At 55.2% G+C, this 20388-nt stretch overlaps 1 protein-coding gene across 9 annotated transcripts in view; it reads right to left on the bottom strand.

The window, feature by feature from the left end:
* The window catches only part of ARHGAP23 (Rho GTPase activating protein 23), an 81403-nt gene that overhangs the window by 20017 nt on the left and 40998 nt on the right, over window positions 1-20388 (bottom strand). For 7 of the 9 annotated variants that reach the window (XM_027519792.1, XM_027519790.1, XM_027519795.1 and 4 more), the window contains 10 exons: window positions 19069-20233; window positions 17301-17456; window positions 16978-17089; window positions 16769-16826; window positions 14698-14841; window positions 9124-9441; window positions 7774-7835; window positions 7376-7506; window positions 6707-6834; window positions 4333-4488 (listed from right to left, as the gene is read on the bottom strand). In XM_027519792.1, the coding sequence (XP_027375593.1) occupies window positions 4333-4488; window positions 6707-6834; window positions 7376-7506; window positions 7774-7835; window positions 9124-9441; window positions 14698-14841; window positions 16769-16826; window positions 16978-17089; window positions 17301-17456; window positions 19069-20233 (2430 nt within the window). The remainder of the gene's footprint in view (window positions 1-4332; window positions 4489-6706; window positions 6835-7375; window positions 7507-7773; window positions 7836-9123; window positions 9442-14697; window positions 14842-16768; window positions 16827-16977; window positions 17090-17300; window positions 17457-19068; window positions 20234-20388) is intronic. The other 2 variants (XM_027519794.1, XM_027519793.1) reach the window with 2 other exon arrangements.

The raw sequence follows: 20388 nt of genomic DNA, 5'->3' as shown, positions 1-20388 counted from the left end.
GAACACAAGAATGAAAAATAGCCAGGTCAGTGTCCCTTCTGTGCACCAGGGGGCGCCAACACCCAATGCAAAGTCCTTCCTGGATAGGAACTGCTCAGAATAACACATGTTCAGAAAGCAACAAAATCCTGGAGCAAAGACACACAACTCAGCAATATAGTACTCATTACAATGGGTCCATAGCTCAACACTTTCTTCTTCTTAACTGATAGTTAATTGAATTTCCATCGACAAGCCCAGTCCAACGGGTTGCTCCATGACATCCTCTTTCCTGTCCTACACCTCAGGTCTGCCAGGGACAGATACCACCAGTCCACAGCTCAAACTTCTGGCTCCTTTCCTACCCCTCCTTCTTCCCTCTCGTGCAGCCAAGTCCTAGAGCTGCTCCCACCCTCCTCATCCCCCTGGGACCACTGAGTCCTCCTGACCCCCTCTCCCACAAGATGGGTAATTTCTTCCCTAGACATCCTGCTCTGGGCCTCCTTAGTTTACATCCACTCAAGTGAAGTGAAAGGTCCTTAGTTGTGTCCAGCTCTTTGCGACCCCATGGACTATATAGTCCATGGAATTCTCCAGGCCAGAATACTGGAGTGGGTAGCCCTTCTCTTCTCCAGGGGAATCTTCCCAACCCAGGGATCAAACCAGGGTCTCCCACATTGCAGGCGGATTCTTCACCAGCTGAGCCACCAGAGAAGCCCACACACCTATTAGGCATACGCTAAAGCCCTGCTTCTCAAACCCTACTCTCATCTATGCCTCCCCAACTGAAGAACCATCCAAGGCTCCCCTCTGTCCATTAGCTCAAGGTCAAAGGCTTTAGTGAAGCCACCAAAAGCCCTCTGTCCTCGGCCCTGGGCCTCACCCTCCCCACTGCCAAGCCCAAGAGGTGGGTCCACTCTCTGTTCTGACACTCAGATCCCTCTCTGGGATACACAATCTGGTCCCTAATGAGAACCAGCCTTTTCTCTTGTCCACTATTTCACATGTGCTCATCTTGTCTCCTGAGCTCCTTCCCAAGGGCAGAAAGACTGTCTTATGTCTTCACATACAGCTTCAGAGTATGTGACTCATAGGACTTTCCTGCCCAAATTCATGGTTTTCTGAAACATCTTTTCCAGCACAGTATCTTTTGTCCAGTAAAATGATCCAAGAAAACCCAATGGGAAAAAAATCGACATTAAAGAAAACAGACAGAAGGACTTCCCTGGTGGTCCAGTGGTGCAGAGTCCGCCTGGCCATTCGGGGGAGAGTGGGTTTGATCCCTGGTCCAGGAGGATTCCACATGACACGGGGCAACGAAGCCTGTGTGCCATGGCTGCTGAGCCCACGTGCTGCCACTACTGAAGCCAATGCTACTAAAGCCTGAATTCCCGAGGGTCCCTGCTCCGCAACGAGAGAAGCCCCTGCAACGAGAAGCCTGCATACCACAAGGAGGAGCTCCTGTTGGCGGCAACTAGGGAAAGCTCACCCAAAGCAACGAAGACCCAGCACAGCCAAAGATGAATAAAAAGAGACAGAGCAAAGCAGGTTACTCTAGTTCAGGCAGGGACACAGGTCCTGACCTGCCCTCAGCCTCCCACAGCACCTCTGGGGAACCTTAGGATTCTGGGAAACACTGGCCCTACTGCTTTTTTTAAATGGAAATGTTTATTTGGATATTTCCCCCAGTTTTATAGTGATATAATTGACATTTAAACTGCTGCAAACTCTTTTTTTTTTTTTTTTGGCTTAAACAACAGAAATTTCTTTTCTCACAACTCTGGAAGCTGGGAACTCTAAGATCCAGGTGCCGGCCCGTTCAGTTTTTGGTGAGGGCTCTCTTCCTGGTTTGCAGGCAGTCACCTTCTTGCTGTGTCCTTATGAGGTGGAGAGGGTGAAGAGAGGGGCTCTTCGGTGTCTCCTTCCACAAGGACACTCACCCTATCATATCGCAGCCTGACTTTATTTCCCCATAATTACCTCCCAATAGGCCCTACTCCCAATACAGTCATGTTGGCGGTTTGGGCTTCAATGTATGAATTTTGGGAGGACATGATTCAGCTCACGGCACAAGAGAAAGGGAAGATGATAGAGTAGAATTCTGGAGGAAATACCAAAACAGGATTGTGAACACAGAGACATTAATGTTTCTCTCTATAGCTGAAGAGGACAAGTTGTAATGAAAGCACAGAAACATTTTTAGACAAGACAGACATTTTGGGAGTTTGCATTAGATGGCCTCGACCTCTGGAAGGCTGCACTCTTCCTCCCCAGGCTGCTGTTACCCACCTTGCAGAGTTATTTGACATTTACTTTATATACTCTGTCCAGGATTTTTAGATGTAATCACTGGGAAAAACTGGTCAGAGTGTGCTTTCTCTATCTTAACTGAACCAGAGTCCTTCTATGTAATTTTTTTCCTGCTTTAAACACGTCTTATCATGAAAATTGAGATCTAATTGATGTTCAGTATTATATAAGTTTCAGGTGTATAGCATGTGTGTGCCAAGTTGCTTCAGTCATGTCCAACTCTTTGTGACCCCATGGACTGTAGCCTACCAGGTTTCTCTGTCCATGGGATTCTCCAGGCAAGAATACTGGAGTGGGTTGCCATGCCCTCCTCCAGGGGATCTTCCTGACCCAGGGATCAAACTTTCATCTCTTACGTCTCCTGCATTGGCAGGTGGGTTCTTTACCACTAGCGCCACCTGGGAAGCCCCCAGGTGTATAGCATCAGTTCAGTCCAGTCGCTCAGTCGTGTCCGACTCTTTGCCACCCCATGAATCGCAGCATGCCAGGCCTCCCTGTCCATCACCAAATCCCGGAGTTCACTCAAATTCACATCCGTCGAGTCGGTGATGCCATCCAGCCATCTCATCCTCTGTCGCCCCCTTCTCCTCCTGCGCCCAATCCCTCCCAGCATCAGAGTCTTTTCCAATGAGTCAACTCTTCGCATGAGGTGGCCAAAGTACTGGAGTTTCAGCTTTAGCATCATTCCTTCCAAAGAAATCCCAGGGCTGATCTCCTTCAGAATGGACTGGTTGGATCTCCTTGCAGTCCAAGGGACTCTCAAGAGTCTTCTCCAACACCACAGTTCAAAAGCATCAAGTCTTCGGCGCTCAGCCTTCTTCACAGTCCAACTCTCACATCCATACATGACCACAGGAAAAGCCATAGCCTTGACTAGATGGACCTTTGTTGGCAAAGTAATGTCTCTGCTTTTGAATATGCTATCTAGGTCGGTCATAACTTTCCTTCCAAGGAGTAAGCGTCTTTTAATTTCCTGGCTGCAGTCACCATCTGCAGTGACTTTGGTGTAGAGCACAGTGATTCACAATTTTTGAAGGTTATATTCCATTGTTATTATAACATGCTTCAAACTCTTAAGTGTGGTTGTCAGATCCCTTCACAAGCTAGTCTTGTCTCATCTGATCAGCCACCCACATTGCTGGCCACTCCAGCAAACACCATATACTCCCTTTCTTTTAACCAGGGGTCTGCAAACCATGACCCAAATGTCAAATCCAGCCAATGACCTGTTTTTGTGTGGCCCTTGAGGTAAGAATGGGGTTTGCATTTTTAAAATGTTGTGAAGAAGGGCTTCCCTGGTGGCGCAGTGGTAAAGAATCCACCTGCCAATGCAGGAGACGTGGGTTCAACCCCTGATCCGGGAGGATCCCACGTGCTGTGGTTCAAATAAACCCATGTGCCACAACTATTGAGCCTATGCTCTAGAGCCCAGGAGCTGCAACTCCTGGGCCCATGAGTCCTAGACCGTGCGACGCAACGAGAGAAGTCACACACTAAGAAGCCCACACTCCACGACTAGAAAGTAGCCCCCACTCGCTGCAACTCGAGAAGAGCCTGGGCGGCGATGAAGACCCAACACAGCCAAAAATAAGTAAATAAACAAATAAACATTGTGGAGCTGAAGAAGGAAGAGAACAAGGAGGAGGAGGGTGTACAACAGACCACATAACCAAAGCCTGGAACACCTGCCTCCTGGCCCTTTACAGAGACGGCATGGTGACTGCCAGCAAGCCTCCAGGGCCACGCCTTTCCCCAGACCATTTCCCTGCCTGGAGGGCCCTTTCCTGGCTTTCCTGAATTCTTCTTATCCTCCAGGCCCAAAAACCTGTCACCCGCCAGCCTCTGCTTCAGAGCTCCCAGGCCCTGACCGCATCCACCCGTTGGGCTGCAGCCGGGTTGAGGCCCATCCCTGCGGCTGGTCTGCAAAGGCAAGTCTCGTCGTGCCCATCTTGGTGCCTTGGCCCAGTGCCAGGCACATCACCGGGTACAATGAACACACCACATTGGCCCCCTTCCATGGACCAACCCCCGAGTCAGACTCACCTCATCCTGCAGGTTGATGTCCCCGGGGCCACGGTTGAGCTGTTCCTGCAGGCTGGACACCACTGCATTGTTGCCTGGGACTCGGTAAATGCCCGTGGACTCCAGCCCCCGTGCCTCCACAATTCGACAGCACGCGGCCACGATCAAGGGGACACGCTGGAGACACAGGCAAGGCAGGGGTGTTAGGGAGGTAAGAACAGCATTCTCCGGGAAAGGATACTTGAAAATGATACGACTGATCAATGAGGGATTAACAGCCAAAATACATAAACAACTCATACAACTCAACATCAACAATACAAACAACCTGAGAACTCCCTAGCGGTCCAGCAGTTAGGACTCCATGCATCCCCTGCTGGGGACCCAGGTTTGATCCCTGGTTGGGGAACTAAGATCCTCCAGGCCACAGGTCAAGGCCAAAAACAATACAGATGACCCAATTAAAAAATGGGCAGAAAAACTGAACAGACATTTTTCTAAAGAGGAAATGCAAACGGCCAACAGGCACACGAAAAGATGCTCAACACCGCCAGTCATCAGGGAAATGCAAATCAAAACCACAGTGAGATACCGCCTCAGACCTGTCAGAATGGTTGCATCAAAAAGACCACAAAGGACGAAAGCTGGCGAGGATGAGAAGAAAGGGGAACCCTTGTACACTCTTGGTGGGAATGTAAATTGAAGCAGCCGTTGTGGAAAACAGCATGGAGATTTCTCAAAACACTGAAAATAGAGTTACTATACGACCCAGCGCTGAAGAATTGATGCTTTTGAACTGTGGTGTTGGAGGAGACTCTTGAGATTCCCTTGGACTGCAAGGGGATCCAACCAGTCCATCCTAAAGGAAATCAGTCCTGAATATTCATTGGAAGGACTGATGCTGAAGCTGAAACTCCAATACTTTGGCCACCTGATGCAAAGAACTAACTCATTGGAAAAGACCCTGATGCTGGGAAAGATTAAAGGCGAAGGAGAAGGGGATAACAGAGGATGAGATGGCTGGATGGCATCATCGCCTCAACGGACATGAGTTTGAGCAAACTCTGGGATTTCGTGAGGGACATGGAGACCTGGTGTACTGCAGTCCATGGCGTCACAAAGAGTCAGAGATGACTGAGTGACTGAACTGAACTGAACTGACTGATGACCCAGCAATTCCACTCCTGGATATATATCCAGAAAAAATAAACCACACTAATTTGAAAAGATACATGCACCCCAATGTTCACAGCAGCATTATTTAAAGCTGCCAAGATACGGAAGCAACCTAAATGTCCATCAGCAGATGAATGGATAAAGAAGATGTGGCACATGTACACAACGTAATACTGCTGCTGCTGCTGCTAAGTCGCTTCAGTCGTGTCCGACTCTGTGCGACCCCATAGACGGCAGCCCACCTGGCTCTGCCGTCCCTGGGATTCTCCAGGCAAGAACACTGGAGTGGGCTGCCATTTCCTTCTCCATTGCGTGAAAGTGAAAAGTGAAAGTGAAGTTGCTCAGTCGCATCTGACTCGTAGGGACCCCATGGACTGTAGCCTACCAGGCTCCTCCATCCATGGGATTCTCCAGGCAAGAGCCCTGGAGTGGGGTGCCATTGCCTTCTCCACTACATAGTCATAAAAAAGAATAAAATTTTGCCATTGGCAGCAATATGGATGGACTTGGAAAGCATGATGCTCTGTGAAATAAGTCAGAGAAAGGCAAGTACTGTATATCCCTTATATGTGGAATCTAAAAAATAAAATAGTGAATATAACAACAACAAAAAAGCAGGCTCAGATATGTAGAGAACAAAGCAGTGGTTATCAGTAGGGAGAGCAAAGCGGGCAGCGGCAAGACAGGGGTAGGGGATTCGAGGTACAAACTAGTGGGTATAAAATAAGCTATAAGGATATATTGTACAACACAGGGAGCATAGCCAATATTCCATAATAATGATAAATGGAGCATAACCTTAAAAAATTGTGAATCACTACATTGTACACCTATAATTTACATAATATTGTACAACAACTATACTTCAATGAAATACAATTTAAAAAAGAACAGTATTCTCCACCAGTGGGCCAGAGGTGGGAAGGACAAGATGGGGGCAGAGAAAGGGCAGAACCCCATGGAGGGTAGTTACTAAACGCTCTCGCTGCCTCCAATCTGGGAGCCAGAAATCACACCAAAGCTTTGCCATGGTCTGGGAAGGAGCACCAGCTGGGAATCAGGGACTCTGACTCAGCTCTGTGCTCCCTCCCTGAGCGGCTTTCCCAGCTGTGTCCATAAGATGAGGTGGAGAGCTGGTTCCAAGGTCCCTGGCAGCTCTGACCCTCTGTGCCTCAGTCGCCCCACTCCCCTCTGGCCCTGGAGCATGGCAGGAGCCCACCTGGTTCTCCGTAGCTGGCTGGCACTCCTCCAGTCGGACACCAAATGCCCTGGGCGCCGCCTTCTTGTTCTTCTTGATGATGCTGATGCCCCAGGGGGTTTTGGAGGTGGAGACACTGTCATCTGGGGCTGGAGGAGGAAGACAGCCCGGGTGAGCTAGGGGCCCAGGGAGGGGCAGCAGCCACACTCGGTCACAGACACTTGTACATCACATTCACACACTGGACGTAAGGGGACTCCTTCAGAAAGGCAACCAGGATGCCGAGGGCTGATGGGAAATTATACTATCCCAACAGAGAAGGCCAAAGTCATGAGGGTGTTCACCCTGGGGAAGAGAGGCCTCAGAGTAATAGGGGACTTCTGTATGGGCTCAGGGGCTGACAACAAAGTGGGCGCCACAGATTCTGGTACAACCAAAGAAAGAACTTTCTAATGGTCAAAAGCGTGTGAAGATGGAAAAGGCTGCCTCCTGCTCCTGAAGGACACAAGCAGAGATTGGAGGACCACCCAGCTGGGATGTCCTGGAGGGAAATCAGGCTCCAGGCCCTTCCACCCCTGAGACCCTCAGAGCCCCCAGCCCCTCACAGGCATACACACATGGGCAGATGCATGAGGATAACCACGGCACACACCCACATGCATACCACCCCCTTAGCAGCCACCTTCCTACCCTTGCTCCCTGCAGGCTGGTCCTGAGTTCTGAAGCCACGTGCCGTACTCTGTTTGAGGAACTCAGACTTGAGTCCCCCCAGGCCACGAGAGCCTTTGGGGGAAGAATCAGCTTTGGGCCCAGAGCTATGGCTGTGTAGAAAGAGGGGAGAGGTCTTCACTGGGGTGGCCCAGCATGCCACCTGCCCTGGCCTCCCATCTCTTCAGACCTCTCCTCCATCCCCAAGACCATTCCCCCCATGCCCTTCTGGGGACTGGAGGCCTCAATGCCCCTCTGCCCTCCCTGCCCCCAAGAGAGGGCGATTCAGGGGCTGCCCTCAAGTCTGGAGATGGGCCAGGAGAATGACCTCTGCCTGGGGTGTCCCCCACCCCATGGCCAGGACAAGGACTGGGCCTCACCTCACTTTGCGATAATCATTAAGCTTCTTGCTGATCAGAGCTTGGTTGGCACAGCCGGGGTCCTGGAGGAAGGAAAGAGAAAGCAGACCCCATCAGTGCCCATGGCCAACCCACCAGGACTTCTCCCTGGCCCCTGCCTCAGCTTTGCCTCCCCTCTCCTCCATCTGCCAGCTGGAGGGGACAGACCCCAGAGCAAGAAAGACCAGGGCCGGACTCTCAAGCACCCCCTCACCAGCCGTGTGACCTTGGGTAATCCACTTAACCTCTCTGAGCCTCAGTCTCCTCCTTGGAGAGATAATATGGCAACCTCAGGGTTGGGGTGCAGAATTATGCATGTGGCATTCATCACAGTTCTGGCAAGGCACAGCCCAGCTGCCCCAGGAGGGGCAGCTGTTGCAATAATGCAGGGACTTGGGACCCCCAGCTCATACCCTGTTGGGGACAGCCCCAGCCAGTCCCCGCAGAGAAGGGCCTCAAATTTCAGGTGCTTTTCTCCCTGCAGCGAGGACATTGTCCTGGGGCAGCAGAGCCTGGCTCAGTGAGATAGTGGGCCTCGGTGAGCACTAGGACCCCCTCCTGTGGTCAGAGCAGGTGAACGCTGGACCAGGGCCCAAGCCCACCATCCTCTTGGCAGAGGCCAGCCCCCAGCTCCCAGCCCAGGACCCCCACAGAACTGCAGGTGTACAGAGGCACACTTGTGCAGCCACCTGGGAGCTGGAGTGAGTCGAGGCAGATACTCCAGCCAGGCCCCTGGCGTGCAGCGCCACCGTGGAGGGGGCGCCATTTAAAACTTCTCCTGGATTCCCTGCCAAAGCCCTTGGCTCAGCCCCTGCTGCCTGCTGCCAAAGGCCAATCCCCTTGGCCTCCTCCCAAGGTCAATGTGTTTTTGCCTCTGCAGAAAGGCCAGCCCTGGCAGGGGGGTCCCCTACAGCTCTGGCCCAGGGGGACCTCTTTCTGTAATACATTTCACAGGAGATCCCCCTGCCTCCCGAAGCTCCACCAAGAGGCTGAGGTTTGGCCTGGACCTGACCTCTCTGTGCCAGAGCCTGCCCAAGGCAGTCATAACAACGATGATAATAATAATAATTACTGTCACTCTGACAGCTATTATTGTTACTGCCAGTCATGGAATACTAAGGACGCCAGGCCCTCTGTGAGCCACTGGCCCATGCATCCTCTCTTCACACCAAACCCTGGGCGGGCAGAGTCGCCAGGTACACTCCTGTTGGCCCATTTTATGCAAGAGGGGACTGAGGCTCCGAGCGGGGAAGGGAGGAGCCCGGCCGGTGAGAGGGGCCCGGGGCCTGCCCTGCCCTCCCTGGCCCGCCTGGGGCCGGGCCGGGCCCTCACCTCGCCCTCGGCCCTGCTGTTCTCTCGGATCGCTCTGATCCAGCCCAGCATGTCATCCCGGTCCTCAGCCTGAAAGAGATATTCACAGAAGTCAGCGGTGGTCAGCCGGAACACGTGCCTCCTCTTGGTCTCGCTGTAGGAGATGTCCACCAGGCAGGAGCCGATGCAGACGGGCGCCGCCTCGTCCTCACCTGCGACGGCCGCCGCCGCCCCCGCCGCCGCCGGCCCGGGCTCCCGCCGCTCCTTGCTCAGCGAGAGCGAGCGCGCCCGCAGCGCGGCGTACACCCGCTTCCACTGGCGCAGGCCGCCGCCCGCTTTCTGCAGGGAGACACGGGGAGGGGGAGAGAGGGGAGGGGGGCGGGGTGAGAGGCTGGGCCTGCCCTCCCCGCCCCAGAGCCCGAGGGGGCCCTAGGAGCTGCAGGCGGTGGACAGCGGTGGGCACCCCACCCCACTGCCCGCCGGGAGCCCCCTGCTCTGCGCCACTCCCGCCGGCGCCTGGGGCGGCCTCCCGCACGCAGTCCCCCACCTCTCTCAGCCCCGCAGCGGCCGGGACACCCCTATCCATCGTTCTCAGTGCCCTCAAAGGGTCCCCAATCTTCTCTTCAAGTGCTAGCATCGGCGCTCCGGCGGCATCGGCAATGCCCCCGGAGAACCGGCAGGGGGCTCCAGAGGGCAATCAGACCCCCCCAACCAAGCAGGACCCACCTTCCGCACAATCCTCCTAAAGCCATTCAGGGGCCACATTCTGCTTCCCTTAGCGGGCAAAGCTTGTCAGAAGCTGTCAACCACGCTTGCTCTCCCTGCTTCTCTGCCTCTCACTCAAGACTCCACTCCCTCTCCTCTTCCTGGGAAGCTGCCCCCCAGGCCACCTGGGCTCAGTACTGCGAAAGCTTGTGGCAGCGTCCAGGCCCTTCTCAGCCCTTTGCTTGGCCTCTTGGTGGTATAGGACCCAGCCAGCAGTCATTCCTTCCCTCCCCAAACTCTCTCTTGGCATCCAGGATCCTGTGGTTTCTAGTTTTCCTCCTAATTTCACTGACTCCTTTTCTACTCCTCCACCCCGCCCCTCATCAACCAACATCCCCTACATCAGCAGTTCTCAACCAGGAGATGTTTGTCTGGAGACATTTTCAGTTGTCACACCTGGGGAAGTGCTATGGCACCTAGTGGGCAGAGGCAGACTGAGGATGCTGCTAAGCATGCTGATGCCAGGCCAACCCCACAGCAAAAACTCATCTGGCCCAAAATACCAACAATGCTGAGCTGAGAGTCCTTGCCCTAAAGGAGGGGGCGCTCCAGAACTTTGTCCTGGGCCCCCACCCCCTGCACACCTCCCCCATGACACCATCCACGCCCGTTTTTTAAAATCTTGTCTGTCTGCTGATGCTGATGCTCAGTCGTACCCGTGGCCCAGCATCTCCCCAGAGCCACGCTCTGGTACCTGCCACTGTCTGCTCAGTGTCTCCATCTGCATGTCCCACGGGCACTGCAGATGCTGCTTGCTCACTATGGGGCACTTGATTTTTACCGTTCCCCTTCCATCCATCTTTTTCAGCTCAGTAAATCCACCTAGTTGTCCAAAAACCTGGGAATTGCTCTTGACTCCTCCTTGTTCCTCAACCTTGACTCCAACCCATCAGGAAATCACAACTGTTCTGCTTCTAGAATATCACCTCTCTCCATCTTTCCTGCCACCACATCAACACCTCTTGCCTGGACCACTGCATGAACCTTCCCAGTTTCCACTCTCCCTCCTGCAACCCACTCTGCAAGCAGCAGCTGCAGCCATCATTTCAAAATGTAGATGAGGTCCTGGCTCCCCCTGCTTGGCACCCTCTCATGGCTTCCCATCACTGCTGGAAGCAAATCTAAGGTCTTTTGTGATCAGGTGCCTATTTCTCCTAACCCATCCCTCTTTTTTTCTCATGATGCCGAGACACAGGGGCCTTTTCTACTGAACAAGCCCAACCTTTCCTTTCTCCAGATCTGTGCACATGCTATTCCTTCTGCCCAGAGCCCCTGGTCTTTCTTCCTCATGTGGTTGCCTCCTTCTCACCCTTACGGTCTAAGCTCAAGTGTTACCAACATCACCTCCTTAGCAAAACCACCTCTAAGCGCTTCTCCCCTAATGGCAGCTCCTTCTTCCTCCCCACTTAAAGGCAATTACATCGCCCTGTTCATCTTCTCTGAATGCCCATCGCAGCCTCAGGTTACTGGCTATGGGCAGCTTTCTCCATATTGGGAAAGCTCGGAAAAGCTCCTGAGTCAGGGAACTCATCCGCCCTCTTGCCTCCACACTCGAGAGCCTAGAGCCATGCTGGCACAGGGGAAGTGCTCGTCGATATTTACTGAGTAAATGAATTTGTCGTTCTCGGAACAACACCCTGCGGGCTGGGGCTTCATCTCCCCCATTAGACTGAGGGCACCGTTCCTCTGGCTCACAGCCTACCTACGACTCTTCAGCCAGCAAGAGCCTCTGTCCTCAGAACAAACCAGATGAGGAGACTTGGAGGCTGGCAGGTGAACTCAGCTACGTCTGGCCATGAACCCTGCCCATCATCCCATACCTACTGGACCCAGGCAGGGATGTTCAAAGCAGGAAACAGCAGGGCCCTCCAAGAGAAGTTTAATGTCAGAGTGAGATGGTGACAAGGAGGCCCTTTGGGACTAAACCAGCTAGATGACCTTGGACAAGTCAGGCCCCCACCCCTAGCATCAGTATGCCATATTGGAAAAATAAGAGGTGACCCAGCTCCAAGGTCACATCCAGCTCCAGTGCTGGGTCTGGCTGCAGGGATGTCACACCCACCCATCCCATCCTCTCACTGATAGTCAGTGGCCTCCAAAGGAGCTGGGGGCCGGGGGAAGGCTGGACTTGGCTGGAGCAGACAACATCTGCCTGGCAATCTGGATCCTGGACAGACCGAAGCACCCGGGAGGGGCCAGGTCCCTTCCTTGCCCAGGAGATCCTGCTGCTGGGCTGCCAGAGGGCTCCCAGAGCAGGGGACAGCCCACTGTCAGGCAGGAGTCAGCAGCTATCACCTCCAGCCTTGGGCCAGACCATTTGTCCATACCTGCCCACTCCTCCTTGGTCTCCATTCTCCGCTTCCTCCCAAGGCCCATCCGTCTCTTGCTTTCTCCCTCAGTGTTCCTGCGCCTGTGGCTGCAGACACTTGTGTCCTCTCTGATGGACAAGCACCCTCCCCACGTGGATCTCCCTCCTGATGCCGCACCCTCAGAGTCTCTGTCACCAGGACACCTCCACTGGGGGATGCGCCAGGGCCTTCGGACGCCATAGGCCCACAAAGAACCTCTTGGCTGCCTCTCCCCAGACCTGCCCCTCCGGCTGGGGGAAGGGTCCCACCATTCACTGACCCTCCAGCCCAAGCTGGGACCCCAGGAACCAACACTGCCTCCTCCACCCTCCGTCACCTCCCAGCCTGCAGCCTGCCCAGCTTTCCTTCCCCCTCACATCTCTCTAAATTGTCCCCTCTCCTCCGCCCCGCTCCCCTCGCTCACCTGGACAACAGCAATGGCCTTGTCTCCGCCTGTCACAGATGCAACACTTACCTCCTGGGCTCCCACCTCCACCCCACCCCCTCACCTGCAAAGGCTTACCCCAAGGGATGGGCCTGCGAGCGGGCAGGCACCCACCTCCACACTGGCCTTCCATCTCTTATCCCGGCTCCCAGCCGCCCAGCATCCCCTGCCACCTTCCCCCCAGACTGCCCAGGAGGGTGTCTCCCCTGTCAGATCACACCCTTCCTGCTTCATAGATCCCTAGACACCCTTCACAGCTTTCCAGACACCCCCTCCCATTCCACTGAGGTCAGGGTCATAGGTTGCTACGCACTGCTCTCCTGAGCGCCCCCATCACAGCAGTCAAGCACTGTGCTTTCTCCACCCAGCATAAACCCCAGCAGGGCAGGACTGGCCTAGCTCCTTCACCCCTGAATCTGTAGAACCTCAGCAGAGAATTGGAGCTGAGTAGGGCAATGGCACCCCACTCCAGTACTCTTGCCTGGAAAATCCCATGGACAGAGGAGCCTGGTGGGCTGCAGTCCGTGGGATCGCACAGAGTCGGACATGACTGAAGCGACTTAGCAGCAGCAGGCTGTCCAGCATCATGAACAGGCCAGACAAGGGCACAGAGGAGTGCCAGCCCTGTTTGGACTACACTCTCACTTCACTTTCACATGGGCCCTTGGAGAAGAATAACACTGTCCCCATCTCACAGATCAGAAAAGTGAGATTCGGACATTAAGGGGGTTACCAGCTGCCTTGTGCCTGATAAGTGGCTGGGCAGGAATTCCAAGTGTGTCTGACTTTGAAGCTTAAGTTCCCGCCAGGTACAAGATACCCTAGAAGGCAGGATAGAAAATTCAAACAATAGCAATAAGCAGAAGAGCAGCTCCCGAGGGCCAGGCACCCAGGTAAACTCTTGCTTAGATCATCTCATTTAATCCTCAGCAAAGATGCACGATCTGGGGATTAGCATTCACTCCGCTTACAGACGAGGAAACTGGGTCATAGGTCAGCGAGCAGCCTGAGCTTCACCAGCAACTCGCAGCACAGTTAAGAGCCAAGCCCAGGTTCACGCTAACCGCTCTGCCCGGCTCTGCCTGTGCTGCGGGGAGGCACAGCAGTGGGGTGGCTCCTCCTCCCGCTTCTGCAGCCCATGGTGCTGCCTGGAGCCAGAGTTCGTGCTCCACAGATCCAGGGGCTCCACCTTTGCCCCTTGGGATCCTGCTTGTTCCCCCGCCCAGGCCCAGGCCCCCTTCCTCTCTCACCTGAATCTCCAGAGCAGCTCTTACTTGGCCTCCTTACCTCCCTTTGACCCTGTCTAATTCACTCCCCACAAGAAGCCCGTGGGAGAGGCCCCAGGGGCTTTTAGGTGCCCCTTGTTGTTCAGTCACTAAGTTATGTCTGATTCTTTGCAACCCCATGAACTACAGCCCTTAGTATAAAGCAGCCATGGCTCAGATGGTAGAGAGCCAGCTTTCAATGCAGGAGACCTGGGTTTGATCCCTGGGTAGGGACGATCCCCTGGAGAAGGGAATGGCAACCCACTCCAGTATTCTTGCCTGGAGAATCCCATGGATAAAGGAGCCTGGCTGGCTACAGTCCATGGGATCTCAAAGAGTCAGACAGAACTGAGGTACTAACACTTTCCAGGATAAAGACTAAAACCTCTGATGGCCTTGGAAAGGCTGAACTCTGCTTTCTTCTGGGGCTTCAGCTCCCCTAACAGAATCACCCTGGCCTTGCTCTGTCATTTCCCATGAGCCCCAGTGGCCATTCTGGGTGTGATCTGCCAACCAAGGATCAACCATGGGATAGTATTGTCAGAATTCCAAGCATAACTTGATCAGATCCACCCACAGCAAAGACCATCTCTCTGATGAACTTTTTCATGAGTTCTTTAGGATCCCTGGGAAGTTCTTCCTGGCATCTAACCTCTACCCCTCATGCGGCAGTCTTAGCTCCAGAGGCAGTGGGGTGGGTGTAGGAAAAACTGGAGAGTTCTGCTGGAGCCAGCTTCCATCCACCTCCAGCTCATTCCTCCAGCCATCTTACCTTCCCTTTCTTGGTGAGGACCTGCTTATAATACAACCAGCCTTCTCTCCTAATGTCGCTGAAGGTCGCATCTGAGAGGTCAGAGGTTGAGTGTCGCTTGGAAGGAGCGTCAGCATCTTCGGAAGTGCCCCAGCTATCCAAGGACTGCAGAGAGACAACAGAGAGCAATTTAGGGTGGCTCCCACAGTACCAGCATCTCAGAAACCCCATGGACCACTTGCAGCCCCACAGGCCTGGTGTGTACCACACTCCTCTGTGCTGTGTGGTCTCAGAGGCCTTGCTTGCCCTCTCTGATCCATCTGTGTTGCTGTCATGAGATGTATGTGATGGGGAAGCCAGAAAGGAGGAAAGGCTATGTGACCTGCCGACCACCTGCCTCAGCACATTTAACTTTATAGACTTGAAGGAATTAAGGAAACAGGGAAAGTGATTGTGTCCGCATGGAGTTGCATAAACAGGGGAAGTAGGAACATCAACAAAGACTGAGTTAGTGGAGCAGGTGGTCATGCCCACAAGGGGTTAACAGAGGAAGTGCCAGTGTCAGCAGGACTCCAGCAATAGCAGTGACAGGTTAGGGGAGGGTCAAGTAAGCAGAGGAAGTGAAAGGAGGAAGCCAGGTGACAGAATCATCAAGGTGTCAATAAAATCAAGATGCCAGGAGTTCCCTGGCGGTTCAGTGGTTAGGACTGCTCACTTTCATTTCTGAGGGTGCAGGTTCAACTAAGATCCTACTAAGCCACAGGGTGTGGCCAAGAAGAAGAAAACAGAAATCAAGATGCCTTTTCCAGCCCGTCTATAATCAAAAAGATTTAAGCCTGGACTTCCCTAGTGGTCCAGTAGTTAATAATCTGCCTGCCCTGTACAACACAGGGAGCCCAGCCTGGTGCTCTGACAACCTAGAGGGGGGGGATGGGGGTGGTAGGCAGGAGAGAGGCTCAAGAGGGAGGGGATATATATACATATATGTAGTTACGACTGATTTATCGTACGGCAGAAACCAACACAACGTTGTAAATTAAATTAAAAATAAAAAAAAAAGAATCTGCCTGCCAATGCAGGGGACATCGGTTCAATCCCTGGTCTGGGAAGATGCCATGTGCCGGGGGGCAATTAAACCTGTGCGCCACAACTACTCAAGCCCGAGTTCCCTACAGCCCAAGCTCTATGACAACAGGAGCCACTGCAGTAAGCCTGCGCACCACAATGAAGAGAAGCCCCTGCCCACCACAACCAGAGAAAGCCCTCACACAGCAACAAAAGACCCAGAGCTGGCAAAAATAAATAAATATTTTAAAAAATAAATAAATAAAATATTAAAAAAAAAAAAACACTTAAGGCCATTTCAGAACTGATCCTGTGTCTCCCAAAGTCCTGAGGCTGGAAACGTTGGCCTCTCCATCACTCTCAACCCTGTGTCCCCGCCGCCCTTTCCAGGGTGTTCGCTGTCCGCTGAAGACACCACACAAATACCGACCCAGTGCCTCCCAGCATGGGCACTGTGTTAGACACCCAGTAGGGTCAAGCAGTGACTAAGACAAGTGAAACCCCTGCCCGCATGGAGCTTACATTCTAGCTGGGGAGACAGGCAAGAAAGGAGATGAGCCCATAAAGTGCTCAACAGGGGAAGTGCTCAGAGGAAAGCCCGGTGGTGGGGGGAGGCATGAAAGTCAGGGCTAGGCTGAAATCTGACGGAAGGCCTAAAAAAATCTAGAGAAAAAAAGTAAATCTAGAGAAAGTGAAAAAGTGAGTCCTGCGGCTATGGAGGTGGGCATGGAGAGGACCTTCTAGACGAGAGGTGGGGGCTTGGCAGGACAGTGCAAAGGCCTTGGGAGGGGGGCTCACGGTGTCTTTAGGGGATGACAGAGCCCCCAGAGAGGGTGGGTCTCATGGCTGGCACAAAGTGAGTGTGGGGAGAGCCAAGGTAGGAAGGAGACAGGAATCCGGGTGACCCATTTGGGATCATAGGAGTCCCAGGCCAGGCCCTGCTGCCAAGGCTAGGCTCCAGAGCTGAGGCGTGGGACACCCCAGCCCTCCGACACCCTCACCAGCTCACATCACACGTGCCACTCACCCCATCAGTGAAGAAGCTTCGAAGCATCCGCAGGCTGGGCACGCGGTTCGGCAGGCGCCTAGGCGGTGAGGATCAAGGATGAGGCATACGAGAGGCACCGCTTGGACCTCCCACAAGTCCCAAGGATCAAAGGTCCTGCAGTGGGAAGCCCACTGCCCCCGCGTGTAGAAGACCCAAGGGCCAAGAGCCCTGCCACACCCGGTCCTCACCGCAGAGCCCGGCCCTCGTCCCGGAAGGTGTTGAGCCCGTCGTCGCAGGACTTGGAGCGCTCGGTGGTGATGGCCAACAAGTAGGAAGAACGGCGGCCGGCCTTGATGCTGCCTGCAAAGCCGCCCAGATCAGCGGGGCAGCGGAGGGGGCTTCCCCAGAGCCCTCCCATCCAGGCAGGGCCCGGGGACCTGGTCCCCAGGGGACCCCAGGAGAAGCAGAAGCCAGTCGGGGGAGGCCAGCCATCAGGCAGTGGGCCCAACAGGGACCAGTGGGACCAGGCAGCAAGGGAGCGGCTGGGGCTGGGGTTGCGGGAAGCACTCACTGCAGTCCTGGGAGTAATGGCGGCCGAGGGCAAAGGTGAAGGTTGGGGAGGATGGGCTGGTGCCCAGGACAGGGGCGGAGTTCATGGCGCTGGAGACCACAGCAGAAGCAGGGACGTGCTTGGCTTGGAGGTCAATGCTGGGGCTGGTGGGCTCGTCTGCGAGAGCAGAGGGAGCGGTGGGTGAAGGTCCCAGAAGCCTGAACCTGCCTGCCACCCCAGGGCCCCAGCCTCACAGCCAGGCTGGGACCATATCCCCAGACTCCAAAAGCCCTCCAGGGCCCTCCTGGCAACACGCCCACTGCCAAGGGAACTGAGCCACCACTGTGGTCATGCAAGCTCAGCTTCAGCCTCCTCCATCACACTGAGGGCACCCAGGAGTGGGGGCAAGTCACCCCTCTTAAACCTGGCTCCTAGAGGCAGGAACTGTGTCTGCCCCACCAGACTGACGGCTCTCTGAGGCCATGGAGTGTGTCTCCCCCATCAGACTGGGAGCTTCTAGAGGATAAGGACCATCTATCTCCCCCACCAACTGGGGGCTCCTTGAAGTGGGTGCCACATCACCCCCTTAGACTGGAACTACCTCCTAACTTCATATTGGGAGCTTACTGAGACGAAAGGCTGTGTCTGCCCTATTAGACAAGGCTGGCTCAGAGGACTTGGGGGCTGGGGTGCGGGGGGCAGGTCGTGCCTCCTCTCCTGGCCTGGGGATCTTCCCCAGGGTCACTCCCATGGCTGCCCTTGGGTGAGCTCACCACCCTCAGGTCCGGTTACCACCTCTGGGCTCCAGTTCCATGATCTTGCAGGCCAGTCTTCCCAAGCCCCCAGACCCAGCCCAGCTGATCACGCTCCCTCATGAGCACCTCTTATTCAGCAAACCCGAAATCTTTTCCCGTCTCGTTCCTTTTCTTTCCTGATACAGAGGTGAGGCTCTACCCTCCAGGAAGGCCAGAAACCTGGGAATCACCAACCCTTCCGCTGTCCCGTCTCCCCTTTACGCATCCATTCCTAACAAGTTTTCATATTCCCTCTGCTCTCAAAGTGAAGTCCGAACTCCTCATCAACTAACAGGCCCCTCCCAACCCATGCAGTGACCTGGAAGGACATCCTAACTCACACTTCGGGGTCTTTGCACATTCTCGTCTCTCTCCCTGAACTTTCTTCCCCTGACTAACTCATTCGTCTTAGCCACAATCTCCTTTCTCTCCTTGGCCACTGTGCCCCAGCCCAGCCCTTCTCTGTCTCTCAGCGCTCCCCGACTCCTATTACACACCCGTTCACCTGGATCGTTCTCGTCTGATCATACATTCCCATGGACCATGCGCTCCAGGAGAAGACAGAGCCTAGCACAGTGCCTTGCACAACTCGGTGCTGGATGCATGGAAGGATGGAGGACGGATGGAAAGAAGAAAGAGTGAACGGAACAAAGGAAAGATAGAGAAAGAGTGGAAGGAAGAGTGTAAAGAAAGAAGAAGGGAAGAACAGGACAAAGGAGGCCAGAGACGGGGAGGGAAAGAAGGAAGGAAGGAAGGGAAGGAGAGACAGGGGAAGTAAAGGTGGATGGAAAGAAGACTGGACGCGTCAACGAGTGGAGGAGGGATGACGGGATGATGGGAGAAAGATGGATGGACGAATGGATGGATGGCCACAGAAATGAGTTGATCCCATCAGCACCCACCCCAGAGTTTCGCTCGGGTGGCAGGTAGGTGGAGGACAACAGGGACACGGAAAAGCAAGTCTCCCAAGACAAGCCACCCACACCATCACTCACCGATGAAGGGAATGGAAGCCAGAGAGTCTTCAGTAGTGGCCAAAGGGGCCACCTTCCTGGCCGGGCGTTCCCCTCGCCCACTGGCCTCTGGCTCTGGGGACTCGTCACCAAACCCAAGGTTCATCTGTCTTGCGGGGGGCAGCTGGACCTTGCGGCCCGTGGGAGGCTTCTGCCTCAGGATCACTTCATCACGGCGATCCTCGGCGGGAGGCTCCGAGGCCCGGGTGCTGGGTTCTGGTCGGACAACTCTTGGTGGTTCAGAGGCCTCTGGTGGGAACGGTGCGGGGGACTGGGCCAAGTTGAAGGTGGGCAGCCCCCCAAAGGGGGAGTCCCGGAAGGAGAGCGCCTGCAGGAGGCCAGTCCGGCGCTGGAATGATGGGCTGTAGCTCCGGTACCCGATGTACCCGAGGTCGTCCAGGCCCTGCAGGCCAGGAGGGGCTGGGGCCTGGGGCCCGGGCAGGTCCCTGGGTGCGCAGGCAGGGGTGCGGGCAGACGGCCGCTGGGAAGCCCAGCCGCAGCGCTCGAAGCGGGGTGACAGCAGCGCTCCTGGCCCCAGCGCCTCGGCAGAGCGGGTGGCCCGGCTCAGGTAGTCGTCTGAGCGTGCTCGGTGCCAGCCCTCCTGGCCCAGCTGGCTCAAGGCACCCTGGGAGGTGGAGCAGGGCCAAGGGCGATGGGCAGTCACCTCCTCCAGTCGGTCCTGGGAGGCACTACGGGCCCGGGGGGGCATGGCGGGGCACCGTCTCTCCCCCGCCCTGCGGGGTACCTGGTTCGACAGCCAGTTTGACAAGGCCTGCTGGCACTCCAGTCTGCTGGGGGGTGCCCGGCTGCCAGGCTCCGGGAAGGCACGAGGCGTCCGGGGCTCTGGGGGGAGGCGGGGGAAGGCACCAGGGCTGGGGCGGGGCTGGCTCATCCCCAAGGAAGGGTGGTCCGGATGGGAGCGGGCGGTAGACGGGATGCGGGGCCCCGGGTCACTCCAGGCAGCAGGACTCCGGGGGTCACCGGGCAGTGCTGAGAGCGGCTCAGGAACCATAGTGGCCCAGGTGGAGACCCGGGCTGGCGGGGCGTAGGTCTTTCGGGGGTAGCAGATCGGGGGTGGCTCTGGGATGCTCCGGGCCTCTCCAGAATACGGCTCGTTCCCCTTCAGGTAGGCGTCCTGGGAGTAGGCCTGCCCGGGGACACAAAGGCAGGTGAGCAGGGCTGAACAGACCCCACAGGGCAGGGTTACAGCAGCCCCCGGAGGTCAAGGCCCTCCAGAAAGGGGCCTGAAGGAAGGGGACCAAGCTTTGGGGGTGGTCCTGAGAGGGCGGGGGTAAGAAGGCA

The sequence above is a fragment of the Bos indicus x Bos taurus genome, chromosome 19 (assembly GCF_003369695.1).
Source record: "Bos indicus x Bos taurus breed Angus x Brahman F1 hybrid chromosome 19, Bos_hybrid_MaternalHap_v2.0, whole genome shotgun sequence".
In the NCBI taxonomy this organism is placed as follows: Eukaryota; Metazoa; Chordata; class Mammalia; order Artiodactyla; family Bovidae; genus Bos; species Bos indicus x Bos taurus.
Note: the sequence above shows the minus strand (reverse complement) of the source record. Positions and strands in the feature narration are given on the sequence as shown.